Source organism: Aspergillus ruber, assembly GCF_000600275.1.
Source record: "Aspergillus ruber CBS 135680 unplaced genomic scaffold scaffold00023, whole genome shotgun sequence".
NCBI classification, from domain to species: Eukaryota; Fungi; Ascomycota; class Eurotiomycetes; order Eurotiales; family Aspergillaceae; genus Aspergillus; species Aspergillus ruber.
Genome location: NW_024467319.1, coordinates 138,769 through 156,734, shown reverse-complemented (window position 1 = coordinate 156,734; position 17,966 = coordinate 138,769). Strand labels below are relative to the sequence as shown.

At 49.5% G+C, this 17,966-nt stretch overlaps 5 protein-coding genes across 5 annotated transcripts; 2 read left to right on the top strand and 3 right to left on the bottom strand.

Moving 5' to 3' along the window:
- The first annotated feature begins 885 nt into the window (after positions 1 to 885).
- EURHEDRAFT_414651 (WD40 repeat-like protein) lies at positions 886 to 5,878 on the top strand. Its single transcript, XM_040782495.1, has 4 exons — positions 886 to 1,453; positions 1,505 to 3,469; positions 3,518 to 5,546; positions 5,611 to 5,878. The coding sequence occupies exons 1-3, from the start codon at positions 923 to 925 to the stop codon at positions 5,378 to 5,380; spliced, it is 4,359 nt and encodes a 1,452-aa protein (XP_040636772.1). The 5' UTR covers positions 886 to 922; the 3' UTR covers positions 5,381 to 5,546; positions 5,611 to 5,878.
- A 589-nt stretch (positions 5,879 to 6,467) lies between these two features.
- On the bottom strand, positions 6,468 to 10,073 carry EURHEDRAFT_414650 (phosphatase family protein). The gene has a single exon (XM_040782494.1). It carries the CDS (start codon positions 10,038 to 10,040, stop codon positions 6,786 to 6,788), a length of 3,255 nt encoding a protein of 1,084 aa, XP_040636771.1. The 5' UTR covers positions 10,041 to 10,073; the 3' UTR covers positions 6,468 to 6,785.
- Positions 10,074 to 10,551: 478 nt separating this feature from the next.
- On the top strand, positions 10,552 to 12,121 carry EURHEDRAFT_414649 (Dcp1 family protein). Its single transcript, XM_040782493.1, has 2 exons — positions 10,552 to 11,760; positions 11,887 to 12,121. The coding sequence occupies exon 1, from the start codon at positions 10,643 to 10,645 to the stop codon at positions 11,639 to 11,641; it is 999 nt and encodes a 332-aa protein (XP_040636770.1). The 5' UTR covers positions 10,552 to 10,642; the 3' UTR covers positions 11,642 to 11,760; positions 11,887 to 12,121.
- Positions 11,690 to 13,035, bottom strand: EURHEDRAFT_461060 (bifunctional triacylglycerol lipase/ester hydrolase; the record flags this gene model as incomplete). The annotated part of the gene is made up of 4 exons (XM_040784696.1): positions 11,690 to 11,760; positions 11,887 to 12,131; positions 12,209 to 12,408; positions 12,475 to 13,035. 4 exons carry the CDS (start codon positions 13,033 to 13,035, stop codon positions 11,690 to 11,692), a joined length of 1,077 nt encoding a protein of 358 aa, XP_040636769.1.
- A 641-nt stretch (positions 13,036 to 13,676) lies between these two features.
- On the bottom strand, positions 13,677 to 17,308 carry EURHEDRAFT_379502 (PAP/25A associated domain family; the record flags this gene model as incomplete). Its single annotated transcript, XM_040779181.1, has 4 exons — positions 13,677 to 16,204; positions 16,265 to 16,483; positions 16,546 to 16,617; positions 16,684 to 17,308. 4 exons carry the CDS (start codon positions 17,306 to 17,308, stop codon positions 13,677 to 13,679), a joined length of 3,444 nt encoding a protein of 1,147 aa, XP_040636768.1.
- Positions 17,309 to 17,966: the final 658 nt, after the last annotated feature.

The following is a 17,966-nucleotide window of genomic DNA, read 5'->3' as shown; positions in this document are numbered from 1 at the left end:
AAGATAATGCCCCATACATACAGCCAATAGTATTAAGAATTGGTTTGATGAGCATGGTATTCCTCTTGTTGACTGGCCACCCTACTCACCTGGTTTGAATCTTATTGGACATGCCTGGGCCAAGTTGAAAGAGCGTATATATATCCTCCATCCAGACCTTGAATTATTTAACGGGACTAAAGAGCAATTGAAAGAGCAATTTTATATGGCCATGGAGGATGCATGGGAGAGTTTAGGACAGGAATATTTTGATGGTTTGGTAAGGTCTATGGAGAACCGTGTCAATGCAGTTTTAGAGGCAAAGGGGCGGTATACACATTACTAATATGATTTTATTTTATTTTATCAATTATATGCCACTTATCTATTTCTTATCTAATTATCTAGTAAAAATATTCATGTTTGGTTGTTTTATGTGGAAAAGAAATGTTCTGGTGATATATATTTTCGTGGTTGCGGAGAATTACGTAGACTTTTGTCCAAGAACTATAGTTAAATATGTTGGTATTATGGCAAAAATTCGCCCTTCGGTCGGGTGTGGAATACGCTTGTCAGTCTTTAATGAGATGGCACAACAATATGATTGGTTATTATTGAGCATAAAGCGTAATTTTGTTGAAGGCATTATGAGAGAGGGAATCATATGTAGGCTACGCCTTGAGTATTCAATGTTGTCAACCAAAATGACCGCTAGGCCACAAAAAATGTGAACACACAAATTGAGCTTTATACAGTCAATTTCGGTAATTTTTTCAGGTTGACAATTGTTTGTACCTGTAACTACCTTGTTCAGTATAAGTTGATGTAGGGATTCTGGTGCGCCAGTTAGAAAAAGCAATATTCGTTTGCCGCCCTGCCAAGCCAACCAATGACCTGACCGAAACTCCTTGTCTCACCATGCTTCCAGTTTCACTTTCCATCCATGATGTCTCCCAGCGCTTTCGGGAAGTTCAAATGCCGTCTCAGACGGCATTTGAAACCTAGCAAGATAGGTAGTGCTGGGGCTGAAAAGCTACATGATCCACCAACACTGACCACGCCGCCGTCACCAGCACTGCCAGCTTCCGCCAATCCCGTGGAGGGGCCCCATATAAGACCTAATGATGAAAGGCCTAATGAGACACCCTTCCCTCCGAACCTCTGGCAAGCTGCTTTCAGTCAGCTTAAGGAAGACAAGCAACTCCTTCTGAGGACTGGGCTTACAAATGAGAGTGCTCATTGTGACAGGGACACGACATCTCCGAAAATTGAAATTGCTCTTCACAGTGTCATTGAGACCGTACAAGAGCAATACGAGACTCGAAGTCTGAAAAACGATAACAGGCTTTACAAAACGGCAAAACAAATCCTCGACGCTGCGTTGAGCCTTCGACAAAGTATCAGTGCTGTCGTAGCTTGTGACCCTACTGGCCATGCGTCCACTGCCTGGTCAATCGTGTCTCTTGGTTTGATGGTATGTGGCGTACATATGACACTAAAGGAGTTGTGCTAAATATGCGAAAAGATGACTCAGAATTACTGCGACCAGCAAGATCAGTGGTTTGAATCCTCAGCCTTTCTTGCTGACACCATTGCTCGCACCACTCTCTACGAAATACATTACCTCAATAAAAATCCCAATACGAAAGACGCCATCGAAATCGCCCTTCGTCATGTATACATGGCTGTCCTTGATTACTCGGCTGAGGTCATCAGAATCGGCCGATCTCGTGCGGGGAAGAGAATCCTGAAGAGTGTTATTGCGCTGAACCAACTGCCTTTGGCGGAAATCAAAAATGCAATTCAAAAAGAGGAGCTCCATCTTGAAAGCTTAGCCAGAATGCAAGAATGGTTTTGCTTGGACGCCAAGGCAGACAAGATATTAGCTCGGGGAGAGCAAGTGCTGAGAAAGGTTCAAAATGTGGACAATGAGCTTGTGTTGGCGAAACTACCCATTGCGGAAAGAGCTGCATTCAATTCGCATGCGAACGAGCCTCAGGACTATTGTCTTGAAAACACGAGGACTGAGCTTCTTGAAACGATTGAAGACTGGGTGAATGATTCCCCAGCTAAACCAGTTTTCTGGTTACAAGGCATGGCTGGAACTGGAAAATCAACCATTTCGCGGACGGTTGCGAGAGACTTGAAGCAGAGGGGGCTACTGGGAGCCAGCTTCTTCTTCAACCGAAGTGAGCGAGATCGTGCCACGTCAGACAATCTTCTTACCACAATAGCGAAGCAATTGATTGATATACTGCCTCAATTCCAGGATGGCGTCATGAAGGCCATTAGACAAGACAGCACCCTTGTCAAAAGTTCACTCGGAGACCAATTTGACCGGATTCTGAAGGAACCCTTATCCACCATCAGAACGAGCAGGGGTCAAAGGCTCTTACTCGTGATTATTATTGATGCTTTGGATGAATGTCAGGATGATATTAACATCAAAACCATTATAAAGCGCCTCCCAGAACTTCAGCACACTGATTCTGCCGTGGAATTACGGTTCTTTGTGACGAGCAGACCAGAGTCCAGCATCCTCTCTGGATTCAATGAAGTACAGGGCAAACACAAAGCTGCTATTCTTCACGAAATATCTCAATCAACTGTTGAACACGATATTGGGGTTTTCTTTCAAGTCAAGCTTCCAAATATTAGAAGGGAAAGGGGGCTTGATAAAAGATGGCCTGGAGAGAAGAATATCCAAAGACTTGTACAAATGACAGTTCCTCTTTTTATCTACGCAGCTACCATCTACCGTGTTTTTGAAGATCCGAACTGGGACCCCCAAGCCAGCTTGGAAGGATTTTTGATTCATCAAGACCAGCAAGCATCGCAATTATCAGGGACATACTTACCTATTTTGGAAAGACTTCTCGTTCACCAGAAGGGGAGGCAAGTTCGCCAGCTGGTGAACGAATTTCAAACCATTGTGGGGGCCGTCATTATCCTCCAGAATCCCCTCCCAATCATGCCTCTAGCAGAGCTGCTCGATACCCGCGAGGCTACCATTCAGACTAGACTAAACACCCTTCAATCTGTCATTCGATTACCCAAAGAAATGGGAGAACCAGTGAGGCTCTTTCATCAATCATTTCGGGACTTTCTTCTTAATAATGAACCGGATGAACAAACTCAATTCTCAATTAATGAAGCCGCAATGAACAAGACAATAGGACTTCATTGCATTCGTGTTATGGAAAGAGAAAATGGTGGTCTAAAAAGAAACATCTGCAGTCTATCAAGCTTTGGAACCCTGAGGACGGAAATTGACCCTCTGGCAATTCAAGGTAATCTGCCAACAGAGCTTCAATATGCTTGCCAATATTGGGCCAGTCATCTGCAGCAAGGGCATGTGAAACTTGAGGACCAAGATCAGATACACCAATTCCTCAAAAAGCACTTCCTTCACTGGCTGGAAGCAATGGGTCTCATGGGGGTTATAACCGAGGCTGTCGGCATGGTAAATACTTTACTGTCAATTGTACGGGTAGGTTCCCGTGGGACTCTTTTTAACTAGTGACTAATCTTGATCTAGGAAGATGTGGGCTCTAAATTCTCAAGGTTCCTGTACGATGCAAAACGATTCATTCTTGAGAACAGTCAAATGATTGATATTGCTCCGCTACAACTGTACTGTGCAGGATTGACTTTTTCACCGATGAAAAGCCGTATAAGACAGAATTTCGATGCGGAACGATCAAAGAGGATACGCATATTACCACAAGTAGAACATTTGTGGAGCGCAAAACTGCAGACACTTGAGGGTCATTCCAGTTCGGTTTTTTCTGTCGCCTTCTCCCCGGACGGTCAAACTGTGGCGTCCGGCTCAGAAGACAAGACCGTCAAACTCTGGGATGCCATAACGGGTAAAGAGCGGCAGACCCTGCAGGGCCATTCCTCTTGGGTTCGGTCTGTAGCCTTCTCCCCGGACAGTCAAACCGTGGCGTCCGGCTCAGAAGACAAGACTGTCAAACTCTGGGATGCCACAACGGGTAAAGAGCGGCAGACCCTGCAGGGCCATTCCTCTTGGGTTCAGTCTGTAACCTTCTCCCCAGACGGTCAAACCGTGGCGTCCGGCTCAGAAGACAAGACTGTCAAACTTTGGGATGCCACAACGGGTAAAGAGCGGCAGACCCTCTGGGGCCATTCCTCTTCAGTTCGGTCTGTAGCCTTCTCCCCAGACGGTCAAACCGTGGCGTCCGGCTCAGAGGACAAGATTGTCAAACTCTGGGATGCCATGACGGGCAAAGAGCGGGAGACCCTCCAGGGTCATTCTGGTTGGGTTCGGTCTGTAGCCTTCTCCCCGGACAGTCAAACCGTGGCGTCCGGCTCAGAAGACAAGACTGTCAAACTCTGGGATGCCATAACGGGTAAAGAGCGGCAGACCCTCCGGGGCCATTCCTCTTCAGTTCGGTCTATAGCCTTCTCCCCGGACGGTCAAACCGTGGCGTCCGGCTCAAATGACGACACTGTCAAACTCTGGGATGCCATGACGGGCAAAGAGTGGCAGACCCTGCAGGGCCATTCCTCTTTGGTTTTATCTGTAGCCTTCTCCCCGGACGGTCAAACTGTGGCGTCCGGCTCAGAAGACAAGACTGTCAAACTTTGGGATGCCATGACGAGCAAAGAACGGGAGACCCTCCAGGGCCATTCCTCTCGGGTTTCATCTGTAGCCTTCTCCCCAGACGGTCAAACCGTGGCATCCGGCTCAGAAGACAAGACTGTCAAGCTCTGGGATGCCACGACGGGTAAAGAGTGGCAGACCCTCCAGGGCCATTCTGGTTGGGTTTTTTCTGTCGCCTTCTCCCCGGACGGTCAGACCGTGGCGTCCAGCTCAGATGACGACACTGTCAAACTCTGGGATGCCACAACGGGTAAAGAGTGGCAGACCCTCCAGGGCCATTCTGGTTGGGTTTTTTCTGTCGCCTTCTCCCCGGACAGTCAAACCGTGGCGTCCGGCTCAATTGACAACACTGTCAAACTCTGGGATGCCACGACGGGCAAAGAACGACAGACGCTCCAGGGCCATTCCTCTTGGGTTCGGTCTGTAGCCTTCTCCCCGGACGGTCAGACCGTGGCGTCCGGCTCAGAAGACAAGACTGTCAAACTCTGGGATGCCACAACGGGTAAAGAGCGGCAGACCCTGCAGGGCCATTCCGATCAGATTCAGTCGAACAATTGGGATTTGTTCGGAGCCGTCTCTCACGCAGCTTTAGATCAGCCCAACCCTCAGTTATCTTTGATGTATGAATGGGTAGTCTTTGGAGAGGAAAGGCTTCTATGGCTACCGTCTGAATATCGTTCCTCCTCTTGTTCAACTACTAAAGGTGGTCTCCTTGCGCTTGGCTACGGTGATGGAAGGGTTGTCATCGTAGGTTTCTATACACCTGTGGAGTAGCATTTTCCGTCTAATCTCTACAAAAAAAGGAGGACCTGGGGTCGACGAGTCTTATATAGAGGTCTCTTCATCATGAATCTGCCAGCATGTTCTACTTGGTTCACGCATGATGTGGCAACTCGGCACTAGACCACTATCGTGTCCGGCATTGTACCCATGCAGCAATCTAGTTAGTTCGTAAGTCACATCGCCGTAACCACTTGCCAGGCCGAATGGATGGGCCCACTCACCAACCCACGTATCTTGATCACCAACGCTTGCTTCCCAGATGGCGGTAAATGAAGAGGTGAAAAATAGTGCGATGTTGGCAGATTGCCGGAGCTTCCAGGCAGATGATTTATGAGTCATTAGTCTTGGCTGAGTCCTGAAGTTCATGCCACAAATATCTGTATTGTAGATAATATAGGTAACATTCCGAACGAGACGTGGTATAGATTTTCCGGGTCAATATTATTCCTGTCTAACTAGCCGTTTCTTGGCGCGGTCTAGAAACAAACGCCATGAGTATTGAAGTGTCAAGCTGATTTAGTCGTCTACTGTATCTACTTGAGTGTAGTCACTACCGTATCAGAAGATAGAGTGAAGACGAAATTTAAGGAATAACAAAATCCAGAACTTTCCATTCTTTATGCCAGCGCACCTTTTGAAAGTAATCACTGCCAGAAAGAAAAAGAAAAAGGAAAGAAACGAAAAAAAGAAAGAACCTAATAATCTCCAGATCTGTCTTGGACGGCGTGGGGCGTTAGATAAAAACAAAGAGGGCAAAAAGAAGGTAACCATTTGTCGTTAAAATCCTGTGTAGGCCTACAACTGGGCCGTATGAGTGAAGAAAATCAACGAGGCCCAACACGATTTGTGGAATGCTGCAGGATATGCCGATTTTAGTTATTGCAATTTGGCTAGCTCCCAGCAAACAAGCCACAGAAAATTGATGAGAGAAATCGATTGTGGCGGTGTTGGATGATGAGGGCTGCGGTGAAAGAGGACGGTAGGCGTAACTCAAGCCAGATTGTCAGGTCTTCCAACCTATTTATAAGACCAGAGTCGCACCCCTTGCCCTTGGTGCCCTTTGCTTTTTTGTTAAGGCCAACAATTCATTCAACTTATTTAGTAAAATTTGCCCTAGCTAGTATTACCAAGCTCTAGCACCCGCAGGGCTCCCACTAACTACGCTAATGCGATATAACAATCCAACGTCAATCATATTCGCATAAACGTATGCTCTCCCATCTATCATAACTCTATAACCCGAACACCACGTACAAACTCTTGATCCTAAACGGGACAAAAAAGCACGGACGACGATACGTATACAAATCACCTCCATCCATCCATTTATCCCATCTTAGTCTAGATAATAAAAAACACCACTCAACCATAGAAAGAGGCAAGGTTTGATAAAGGATTAAAACCCACCCCCGGAAGGCCCCTGATTATCCACCCCAATAATTTTTAAAAACGGCTCAACAACACTCCTCTTCCGCCCATCCAATGCCCTCCTCTCCTTCTCCTTCGATGGAGCAGGCACGTCCTCCGAAATCAGCATATTCGCAAACATACTTGCGAACGCGGTCTCAACGGCCTGCCTATGCGCCGCTATGTTCCCATTGGCATTACCGCTATCAGTCGAGGAGCTCGAGGAGGAAGAGGTGGTGAACGAGCGCGACTGGCGACGGAAAGAACCTGCTGAAATGAACGCTGCCGATGAGGCGGGGGTCGGAGGCGGGGCGGAGTTCTGGGCCTGCTGGTCTTCTGTTTCGCGGGGTGTTTGTTGTTGGCGTTTTTTGTCTTCAGAGGATTTCTTGGAGTGTTGGTGGTGGGAGGATGGGCGAGGCGGTGGCATGGAGAGCGCGGGTGCGACTTCATTGGCGATACGCGCGAGCATGAAGGTGACGAAGGTAAATGAGACGCTGTGGGCGGGGGAGTAGGATAGGTTTTCGAGGACCCAGGCTTGGGTTTCTTCCCAGGAGAGGGGGGGTTTTTTGGCTTTCTCTCTTGCTTGGATTTGGGAGTTCATGTTCTGCCAGACGTCTGCTGTTATGATTCCGTCGTTTAGGGAGCGGAGGAAGACCATTAAGGTTTCGCTGAGGATTTCTAGGCGCTCGAGAGAGGAGATTTCGGGTTCGAAGATGGTGCTCAGGGAGCCGTTGGTGTCCAGCGATTCGCGGACACGTGCTAGTAGTGGTGCACGCTCGTCGCGGCCTTTCAGTGTCCATGTCTCTGGATTGAATGGCCATCCTGGTCCGTAGGGTTCTGTCTTCCATGGTGGAGTGCTGTCTTCAAAATCGCCTCGTATCATGCCCCATTCTGCAACGGCGCGTTCGGAGAGTTCAGAAATCGCCTCTGTCAGTCTGAAAAGTTCGCGGGGCGCAGAGAGGCGAACACCATTATCGTCCTTTGCCTGCTCCGGCGGTTGCGGGGCGACTAAGCTGCGTGCGCCTGCTTCAGGCATGCGTGTGAGATCCACCACGCTACGGCCAAAGCACGTGGGTAGCCATTGACCATAGACACAGATGAAATGGTCTGGGCCGTTTGCTACACGAAGGACCAGGATTTCCTCGAGTCTAACGAGCCCGTGGTTCAGCAGACGGATTGTTTCAAGATCCTGTACGTGCGCCGTGACCTCGATGTTGGCAACCTCGCCTGGGACCAAGATCTTTTCCCGTTCAGGTGTTTTGGGCTTCTGACCATCGTGTTCAGGCTCTGTTCGTAGGCTGATTCGATAGTCAAGCCACAAAAACTGCCTTTGTTCGGGGTCAGGCTTGTCGAATGTGAACGTAGCCGGCACGCTGCTGGTGTTGGCAACAGTCAACGAACGAGTAACAGGCACATCAACCGTTATGCCGCCAAAGTCCAGAGAATTGGGGTCTTCCTTTTCTTCAACGTTCCGGATGTCTTCTTCATATTTATCCACCACGACAGTCAGGCCCGGGCGGGCTTCGTTCTCGGCCTTGTCCAATTCTCGCACGACTTCTTGGTGTACCTTAGCTCTCAATTCCGGAATCACAGATTCGAAAGTAAGCGTGAAACCAGCATCCAGTGGCTTGTGATCAGAAGACAGAATGCCCTGGTGCGACACGTAGTATTCGAGTCGAATAGGGCCGTCCCGTTCAAGCTGATACTCCGACGACGTACCATCATCAGACTTATCTTTGGATGGTTCACTTTCCTCGACACTATCCGCACCATCGACTTCCGGGTCGTAATCGAACAGTACATTATCATCAGCTGCAGCTTTGTCCAAGCCCCGAGCCTTCATCTCTTCATCCTTCTTTCGAGACTCCGCGAGCTCGCGGTCGAGTCGCTCATGTCTCTGCTTGTCCTCGCGTGTCCGGAACAAGATCCGATCACACCAACTGGGACCTCTGTGCTTCTCACTCGAGTCGAATCTAGCCACGCTACCCACGTCATATTTATAAGTCGGTAGGAAAGTGATATCGCCTTCGCGCCATCCCTCGTGGAAGGCCTTTCCATTCTGTTGTTGTATACGAAGCTGGTCATGAGGGAGAAGAGATGCAATAGTAGTCTGAAGAGAAGCCGGGTCAGTATGCGGGTCAATCTCTTTATCCGACAGCGCCGGATGGCCTTTGCTTGCGCTGCTCAATGGCGGATCCTGTTCCCCCTCCTCGACAATGACGCGCGGAGACGAAGGACGGTCATCGAGTGTGCGTGTCGACTGGTGTCGTTTGTCATATTCATTGTCCGTGTGTCGAGACAGGACCTGGCGCACATCGCCTCCTGGGATATCCCCGAGTCGATAGTTGAGATCACCAAACCAGAAGGCAAAGTCCTCTTTCCCGATGTAATCCGGGGGACCCTTCTCAAGATCGATGGGAGAATATTTCGTACGGCTGATGATCTGGGCGGCATCCCAATTCCGCCGCTCCAAGCTACTTTTATCCGAACCAGCTGCCAAGTGCGAATTCACCAAGACCAAAGACGTAGTCTCTCCAAGCACCACACGTGTCGACACGGCACCTTTGTTGCCCATGTATCCCAACAACCCAGTGCCTACGCTGGAAGTACTAACGCCTGATATATTATTGATGACTCGAGGCGCCGCATAGATAAGAAGCAACAGCCCAAGCAACTGCGTCTCAGCGACAAGCTGGTACCCAGGCGGCAGGGCCTTCTGAACCGCTGTCTTCCACCGATTCGCCGGTGCCGGGTCAGTAAACGGTCTCAAAGCCTCCGTCGCAGACGAGATATCAACAATCTCCTGCAACCCAAGAGCATAGAGCCCAACATCATCAAATTCAAAGTCTGCCGATGGAGCGACGGATCCGTGTCTCCGTTGCCTGTCCGAAGCATCCGTAGACGACCTTCTCCGTCCTGTACCAGCATCGCTATTCTTTCTCTCGTTCCATGCCTCGGGCTTCCCAGTGTTCGAGAATTGTACCCCCGAAAGACCCTCACTAATCCCCTTGCTATTCACGAACCATTTCCCGATGTCTTCTTCTGCACCGTGTATACCGGCGACGTTCCATGTAGCGACTTTAATCCGGATCATTTCTTGCCGGGTATATTCTGACTTGCGTGCTCTAACGCCCTGCGAAAGCGAGAAGGGATCGAGAGGGCCGCCGCCGGGAGAGACCACACTGTTGTCGCTGTCCGAGGTGTATCCTCCGGGGCCGGACTGTTGCCCCGCGCTGGGACTCATGTTGAACGTGTAGTTTTTTTTTTTTTTTTTTTCCTTTCGTATTCTCTCGTCAAACTATCGTGTGTAGTCTATGCGCATGGCCTCATTAAGTATGATTGTATTTTCATGCGGAGTATATAACGAGCACGTCTCGCTCGACTGAGATACTCCCACGACACCAGATTGGGGCCAGTTGCACAGAGCACAATTATACCTGCATTTAGAGATTCTCAATCTGAACAAATTCCTTATGAGTGTCGTTGTTGAAGGGTGGTAAGGGTGTGGTTGGCGGTGGCAGAGGGCTGACGGGAGGGATGACGACAGAAGGCGAGAGGCGAGCGGAAGCAATTGCAATGGCAGAGCAGGCGAATAATTCAGTATACCAAGTATGGCAGGAGAGGAAGGTATATATTTCTCAGTAGAGAGTAGAAAGAGAATAAGGAGGTTGGTCGTAGGTTCAGATCGATCGTCGAGGTTAATTGGGAAGCGGCTTAAGTTCTTCTTGCGGGGCCTGCTGCATTCATCTTAATCTTCACCACATCATCGTCTTCACCACAACAACCTTTCATCCACCATTTCCTGACTACACTTCCTCGACCTACATCTCTCTCCAAACAGCAACTATGACATTCCGCAAAGCGCGCCGCCCAAACAACAACAACCTCCGGCACAACAACGCCAACAACGCCCACTTCCAACCCTCCGACTACGAATCCGACAACTACGCCAACTACCTCTCCGACGCCCAACCCTCCCAAAAACAAATCGACCAATACACAGACCAAGAGCAAGAATCCATCCCCCGCCCACCCCTCCGCTCAAACGAAGAACTCAACCTCGCCGTCCTCCGCCGCCACAACCCGCACATCAATTCCATCATTTCCTTAGCCCCCTACGCCGTCGTCTACATCTTCAACCCGGCATCACGGCAATGGGAGAAGAGTGGGGTCGAGGGGACGTTGTTTGTGTGTAATTTGACGCAGGGCGTGCTGGGGGAGGAGCGGTATACTGCGTTTGTGTTGAATCGTCGGGGGTTGAATAATTTTGATATCCCATTGGTGGATGGGGAAAATGTGGAGATTACAGAAGAGTATGTGATTCTGAAGAGTGATGAAGAGGCGCTTGATGCGAATGGGAGAAACGGGGGTAATGGGGGGACACCAGCTGGTGGGAACGGTGATGTGCGGATTTACGGTATTTGGATCTACTCCGAGCCACCGCCAAACTCGACTGCACAGACGCGTGCTATCAATGCTCAAATGATTCGTGAATGTGCTGTTCATGCTGGACACAGTCTCCGGATCGCCCGCGAGCGTCTCGAAGCATCGCAGCAGAACGGACTACATATAGCCGCTGAAGCGGCAACGACGACGGCCGCGCCGGTCGAGGAGGTACAGTCGAGTGTTCCGATGGGGAGACAGGTTTCATTAAAGGACCTTTTCGGACAGCAAAGGGCACAGGATGATGGATGGACGGTGAGGGCGCATCAGTTTGGTGCGGAATGGCCACCGCAGCCACCGCAGCCGCAGCCGCAGCCGTCGCAGCAGCAGCAGCAGGATGTGTTGGGAGATCTTTTCCGAAGAGCAGGATTGGCGCATCAGGGTGGTCAGGCATATACTTAGAGTCGAACATAATACACTGTCGAGATACCCATACCATACAATGAAGTTCTACCGCACTTGACCCTCCACAATCGCCCCAATCATATCCCCCGTCTTCCTCGCTATAACCTCGTTGAATCCTAGGCAGTTAGCCAACACCCCCATTAACACACCAAGATTTTTTTTATAAAAAAAAAAAAAAAAAAAAAAAAAAAAAAAAAAAAAAAAAAAAAAAAAAAACAAAAAGAAAAGAAAAGGGAACTCACTCAAACAAAAAGCATGCGGCAACCCGTCCTCACAAACCACCATCGTAGGCCCATTCCCCTTCCCATTTCCATCCTTCCCCCGCACAGCAATAATCTCATCCCTCGTCCTCTCCGCAACCCAATGATCATTCCTTCCAAAATAGAAAAACAGCTTCGCAAGCGGCTCTTCAACATCTGACATACCCCATATATCATCGGACCATTTGTCTGATGTGATGGTTTGCATTTCGTCGGCGCCGAGATACCTATTTCCCTATTAGTCAAACCATCTACTTCGTACTGACGTGTAAAACGAAAGTAAATGGAAAATGGTGGGACGTACAAAGCCTGCCTAACTCCCCTACTTCCCAAAAACCCACATGTCGTATCAACAACAACTTTATCCGGTGACTCCAGCGACGAAGACAAGCCCATGAACGCGGCGACGACCAATCGCAGAAGTCCATTAGGAAGTAAACATGCCAGTACCCTGGCGAACAAACTCGCTATAATAGCGAGTCCAGGGATCAAATTTAGTAGCTTCTATCAACCGTATTAGCCAACGTCCACTGCAATTGATATGAGAGAAGAGATGAAGGGGGAACGGACGCTTAATCGCTGCCCAGCAGGCGACTTCGCAATATCCACAACAGTAGGAAAGAGCATCACACCGCCTATTATGTCGAATTCTGTTCCTTTACCATCCGCTGGGGCTGTTGTATGCTGGCGCTGTCTCTCGCGGTGTCGTCGGAGGACTTCCATGGCGATATAAGTGCCCACTGAGTGGCCGATGAGGATCACCTTGGGCATCTCTCCATGATTTTGTTTATTCTTTTCATAGTGGTTTGTGACGAAACTGTCCAGTTTCCGCTGAACATAAGATATTTGGTCTTCGAGGTTATAGTAATGCCCCCTTCCACCTTCTCTCTCCGCTTTCCCTTCCCTTCCCCCCTGATGCTTAGACAATTCAAACCCTGCAAGACTATGCCCAAAAACTTGGAATGAAGTCCCGCCATCCAATCCCAACCTGTCAGATAACAAAGATAGAAAAGTATGGTAATAGCCGATTAGGCCCGGGTTGCCAGTGATGAAGAAGATGGTTATCGGTGCCTTGTTGCCATTGGTGTTTGCGGGGAGGCGCAGGAAGGAATCTGGGGTTATGAGGGACATTTTCGTTTGTGTGAACGGGTCAATGTCTGGTATATGTCCAGTGCTATATACAATCGAGGGAGAAAAGAGGCAGAGATTGATTGACATTCTCGGAGATCGATCGATAAGGTACCTCGGCTAAAGTTGTTATCAGATCATTGGAACTCCATCCAAGTTCCATTCGAGGTGTCTACTTTGAACCAGTTCTCACATTTAAATATCTTTATTCGTATTGATCAATTCAGGGCCGTACTATACAAAAAATGCCATTGATGCGACCAGGCTTTCTCATGTTCCATCGATGAAAAAAAAAGCAAACAAACAAACACAACAAATGCGCCAAAAAAGGGAAAAAAACAACCTCGAAAAAAAAAAAAAAAAAAAAAACAATCATATACTCTGTTCACTCTGTTCGCATGCATGGCACAGCCATGGTAATAAAATGACATACCAGAACGTAGGTTGGTTTCCCCAAATCTCAACCGGACCACAACGGTCTGCAAACTGGATATCGAAATATGTGAAACATTTGTACTCTATTCGAAATTTTAGTGATTTTCGTCCATTTTCCCGTGATGCAAGTCCCAAAATGACGTATGGGAAAAGGAAGTGTGAAAAAAAAAAAAAAAGTATTAAACCGAAGGATGGTATCTGTTATTGTTTTAACCACCTTTCCGCATCGATTCGTCAGCCGGGAGTGGTTCTCCGCCGTGGTGATGAGCACTGGCCGCGTGTGATCTGGCGTTCTTCTGTTTCTTCTTTTTGCTGGTCTGCCAGCCACCATTGGTGTGATTCGAGTCGTGAGTCGCGTTCACCCCATTCGTCTTGCGAGACGCATGATGGTCGTGGTGTCGTTCTTTGTCCGCGGATGAGTGATGATGAGATGCATCGTGCCGGCCCTTAGGTTTCGACTTGTGATTGACTCCGTTAACCTTTTCAGAAGCATCGACACCGTTGGGTCGACGTTTGTGATGAAATGTTGATGTTGACTCGGTTCCTGTTGTTGCAGAACCAGACGCTGACTGCCCTTTCTCAGTCGACGCAGGCTGGCGGTGATTGGGCGTGTCCTTGAAGGCCGGATGATGAGTCTTTCCCGATTTCAACGGGGGCTCCACCACCTTCTCCGTGTTTGAATGGTGAAGATTCTGTAGTCTGGTTGAAAGCAATCCCGGTTTCCCGTTGCTATGACCGTTTACCAGAGGCTCACCGGATTGGGCGGGCTTTGGGGGGTCAGCCGGCCGCGAATACCAGGATGAGGTGTGGTCAATATCGACAGAGCTATTGTCCTGATAATCCTGAGAAAATGTATCCGAGGCACTAGCCGGAGTGTCGGTGTTAGGGTCGTCCGAATTCGAATTATACTGACTCGACGAAGCGTACGAATCTATGTGTTCAATCGGATACACAGGACGAGGTTCACTAGGAGGCACAGACCCATCCACAATTAGTGGCCCGCGATCTGCAGACGTCGCAGCTCGAGGCGTCGGCCGTTGCGATGACGGCGCCTGCGGTGTCACTGTCTTGTTGGTTGATGTTGACTGTGTGTCAGATGAACCTGCAAAGGCATCCTGAGATGCTGACATCGCAGCCATATATTCTTGTGGATTCACAATGGGGATAAAACCGCCGTTTTGTAGTGCAAGCCCGACGGGAGCTGCCGGTAGGGAAGATAACATGCCGGCCTGTTGATAGGCCTGTAACTGCGGCGAGGTGGCGAGGTAATATCCCATGTACTCGGTCGGCCGATTTTCGTCCAAGTATGTTGATCGGACACCGTTAGGCAAGCTGCTGGATGTGAATGCATTGTTCTCCTCTTCCCCTTGGGACGACGAAGACCCTTCCTGTGAGCCACCTGAGCCTTGACGCGGTTTCGATGTCTGCGACCCATCCATGGGTTGTGATACAGCATAGAGGGGCGCAAAGCTCGGTAACGTTGTATTGTTCATTGAGCGTGCAGGCTGCGACTGTGCGCGCAGCGATGCGCCCGGTGACCCGTTCGCCACTGATGACCGTCGAGGGCTGCGACGGAGTTCAGACATTGCGGCGGCCGTCGATGGCGATGGAGGGCTGGTAGTGGTCGCCGGCATTCCAGCAACAGCCACCGGATAATAGGTGGGATTGTAGTAGCCATATTGCGGGCGAACCGATGCACCATTCTGATTGTTGATCGTACTTGATCTCGAGCGAGAATTTTCATCACCCAAAGAAGATATTGGTGGTGATGACGACTCTCGCTGCTGCAAAGGTTGTTGCGGTTGTTGTGTCGGGGACTGTGACGATTGTGGTTGCTGCTGACTTTGCTGTTGTTGTTGCTGGGGAAGTGGGAACTGGATAAAGGGTTGACGAATAACGACGGGAGGAGAACGACCGGTAATTAGCGCCTGACTCTGAAGCTGGAGCCGCAACTCTTGCTCCTGAGCTTGCAGAATCTGGATCTGTTGGTACAAATGGTCGTGTAACAGATACTGCGCATGCTGCGCCTGCAGCGAGAGCTCAGACGCGCTCATACCGTTGTTGTTGCGGAAATTGTTGGCCTTGTTCGGAGTATTCGACGTTCGACGTCCCGTGTGGCCTCCACGACCATATTGATTTGGATTCCGACCTCCCCCACGGCCACCACCCCGGCCACCGCGAGAAGAATTGGAGGGGGCTGAGAGAACGGGTCGCGGTTGCGGCGGTGGCCGTTCCCATGTCCGCTCCTCTTCTGGGGGGTATTCGTACTGTTCACAACAGTCGGTCAGGTTTCCCTCGGCAATGAACTTGAACGCGCGACGCAATTCAGTGTGGACACCGCGGAAGGACGTGTCATCGGCCGTGTTGCCCAGATTCCTCGAGGTGTTGAATGGTTCTTCGACGCAAAGGCGGTTATTTTGGAGTAGATGCCAGCCCTTGGCCTCCTTGGAAACCAGTTTGCCTTCCCGAACCGAAATGACGTACTTTTCGTAGTTAAGGTCGTGAGCATAGTAACGGAAGAACTGAAACAGCAACTCGCCCAGGGATTGTTTGTTCTTCTTGCCAAAATCCGCCAGCGCATTGAGATCGTCGTCGAAAGAACACATTAAACCATCTGCAGTGGTGCGTTTCTTGTGAGGACGAGCCTGAAGACTGGGGAGGACTGGCGGATCTCGAGTTTGAAGAAAATTGACGATCAAACAGATCCATGTATAGGAACTTAATGTGCCTCCCAGACCTATATGAGTCAGTCAAACCCTCCACGGAAGAATATTCATAGCAAAGATCGTGAAATTACCAGCGTCATTCAATATCCTCCGTTTTGTCCAGTACTTAATGATCATCGCCAGCGGCCGCACACGCTCGTCAATCTCGACATAGGTCCGGACCATGCGGGTGTTTTCGAGGGCTAATGTGTTATTGACGTTCATATCACACGCCAACCGGAGTTCGGGATCCCAGATCTTTACGATTGGAACCTTGGCGTGGGATATACACACGACACGTTCCATGCCATCTGTTCAAAGAATTTTGTTGTCAGAATAGGACCAAAGAAAATTAGCCAGAAAGACAACTCACGTCGTGCAAGGACTTCCGCTAATAAACACACGTGCTCCAGTTCTTTATATGTCGTAGTTATACATATATCCACTAAACCATGTCAGCCTCTTCCTTCACCGTAAAATATTGTCTCCCAATACCAAAAAAAAAACCTACCGTCCGAGTCACTGGAACAGAGTTTATTCCCCGACGAACCAAAGACATTAACTTTGATGTTGTTGCCTGGCCACTGATCATTGAAGAGTTTTTCGAGTTTGCGAACGAGTTGACGGCGTCGGTCGTCGCTTTCCGCGGAGGGAAGTAACCGATCGTAAACATCCATTACGTCTTTGGTGATCCGCTGCTCTTCTTCAGGTTCGAGCTTCTCCTTGAGACCTTCCTTTTCTTCCGGCAAGAGATCAGTCCCGATGGTATAGGGCATGCGTCTCCGGAAGAACGCCATGGCGGTTTCATATTTGCAACCAGCGAAGGGTTTTCGTAACGAAGGAGGGAGATGGGTAGTTTCGGAGTGCGTTGAACGGGGAGAGGTATTGCCATGACGAGGAGAGGGCGAACGGGAGTGGAAGGAGAGGTTGCGCGCATGCTGGTAGGGCGTGGAGGGAAGGGAATTGGACTGATGCGAGGTCAATGGCGGGCGAACAGGAGCCTCCGATGCCGTGTGAGCAGCGTCCGAGGGCGCCATGGGGGAGGAAGAGGAAGGTTTTGCGGAGGTTATTGGTGAGTGGTCACCAGGAAGGGCAGGCGAATTGGCGTTTCCATGGGTGTTGTTGTCTGCCAGCATATAGCGAAACCAGATCCAACGTCGTTTTCACAACGTTGGTCTCCCAAAAAAGAAACGTCGAAAATGTGGGGTTAAAAAGGCGAATAGTGAGAGAGGGAGGAAAATAGATAGAAAGAGATCTCTAGAGAGCGCGTTTGTGATCGGATATGGAGACGTTTGGTGTGCCGAACAGAACCACCCACAAAGCAGGATCGGATGGAAGAGACAGAATATGGGAGGATTGGTGGCGAGAGAACAATAAAATCGGGGTCGATATAGGATAGACAGATATTTAGGAATGGAAGGAAAATATGAAAACACCGAGATGGGTCAAGGAGACGTCAGAACAGAGGGAGAGAGGACGGAGAGGAGGAAAATGAGGAAGTCGTCGATTATAGTAAGTCGGTGCAGCAGCAGCAGTAGGGGAGTTGCGTCGGAGAAACCAAAGCAACAGATGGGGGATTTCGCCGCCCGCTGCTGGGGGGAAGGAAAGGTATTTGGTACGGTGAGATAATAGGGAGGGAAGAAAAAGGAATTTAGCTGAAAATATGGTCTGGAATGTCGTTGGGGAGAAGTAGTAACAGATCACAGCGCGAAAAGGCGAAGAGGTGAAGAAAGAGGAGAGGAAAAGGGTGATTGGAGTTCGGGGGATGCGCTCTGCGGTCGATCCGCCGTTGCC

What these genes read in the sequence shown, in the direction of transcription:
- EURHEDRAFT_414651 (XM_040782495.1), top strand. Translation starts at nt 923, where the DNA reads ATGATGTCTCCCAGCGCTTTCGGGAAGTTCAAATGCCGTCTCAGACGG. An exon ending in TCGTGTCTCTTGGTTTGATG is followed by an intron (nt 1,454 to 1,504) that starts GTATGTGGCGTA and finishes ATATGCGAAAAG; the next exon opens with ATGACTCAGAATTACTGCGA. An exon ending in CTTTACTGTCAATTGTACGG is followed by an intron (nt 3,470 to 3,517) that starts GTAGGTTCCCGT and finishes ATCTTGATCTAG; the next exon opens with GAAGATGTGGGCTCTAAATT.
- EURHEDRAFT_414650 (XM_040782494.1), bottom strand. Translation starts at nt 10,040, where the DNA reads ATGAGTCCCAGCGCGGGGCAACAGTCCGGCCCCGGAGGATACACCTCG.
- EURHEDRAFT_414649 (XM_040782493.1), top strand. Translation starts at nt 10,643, where the DNA reads ATGACATTCCGCAAAGCGCGCCGCCCAAACAACAACAACCTCCGGCAC.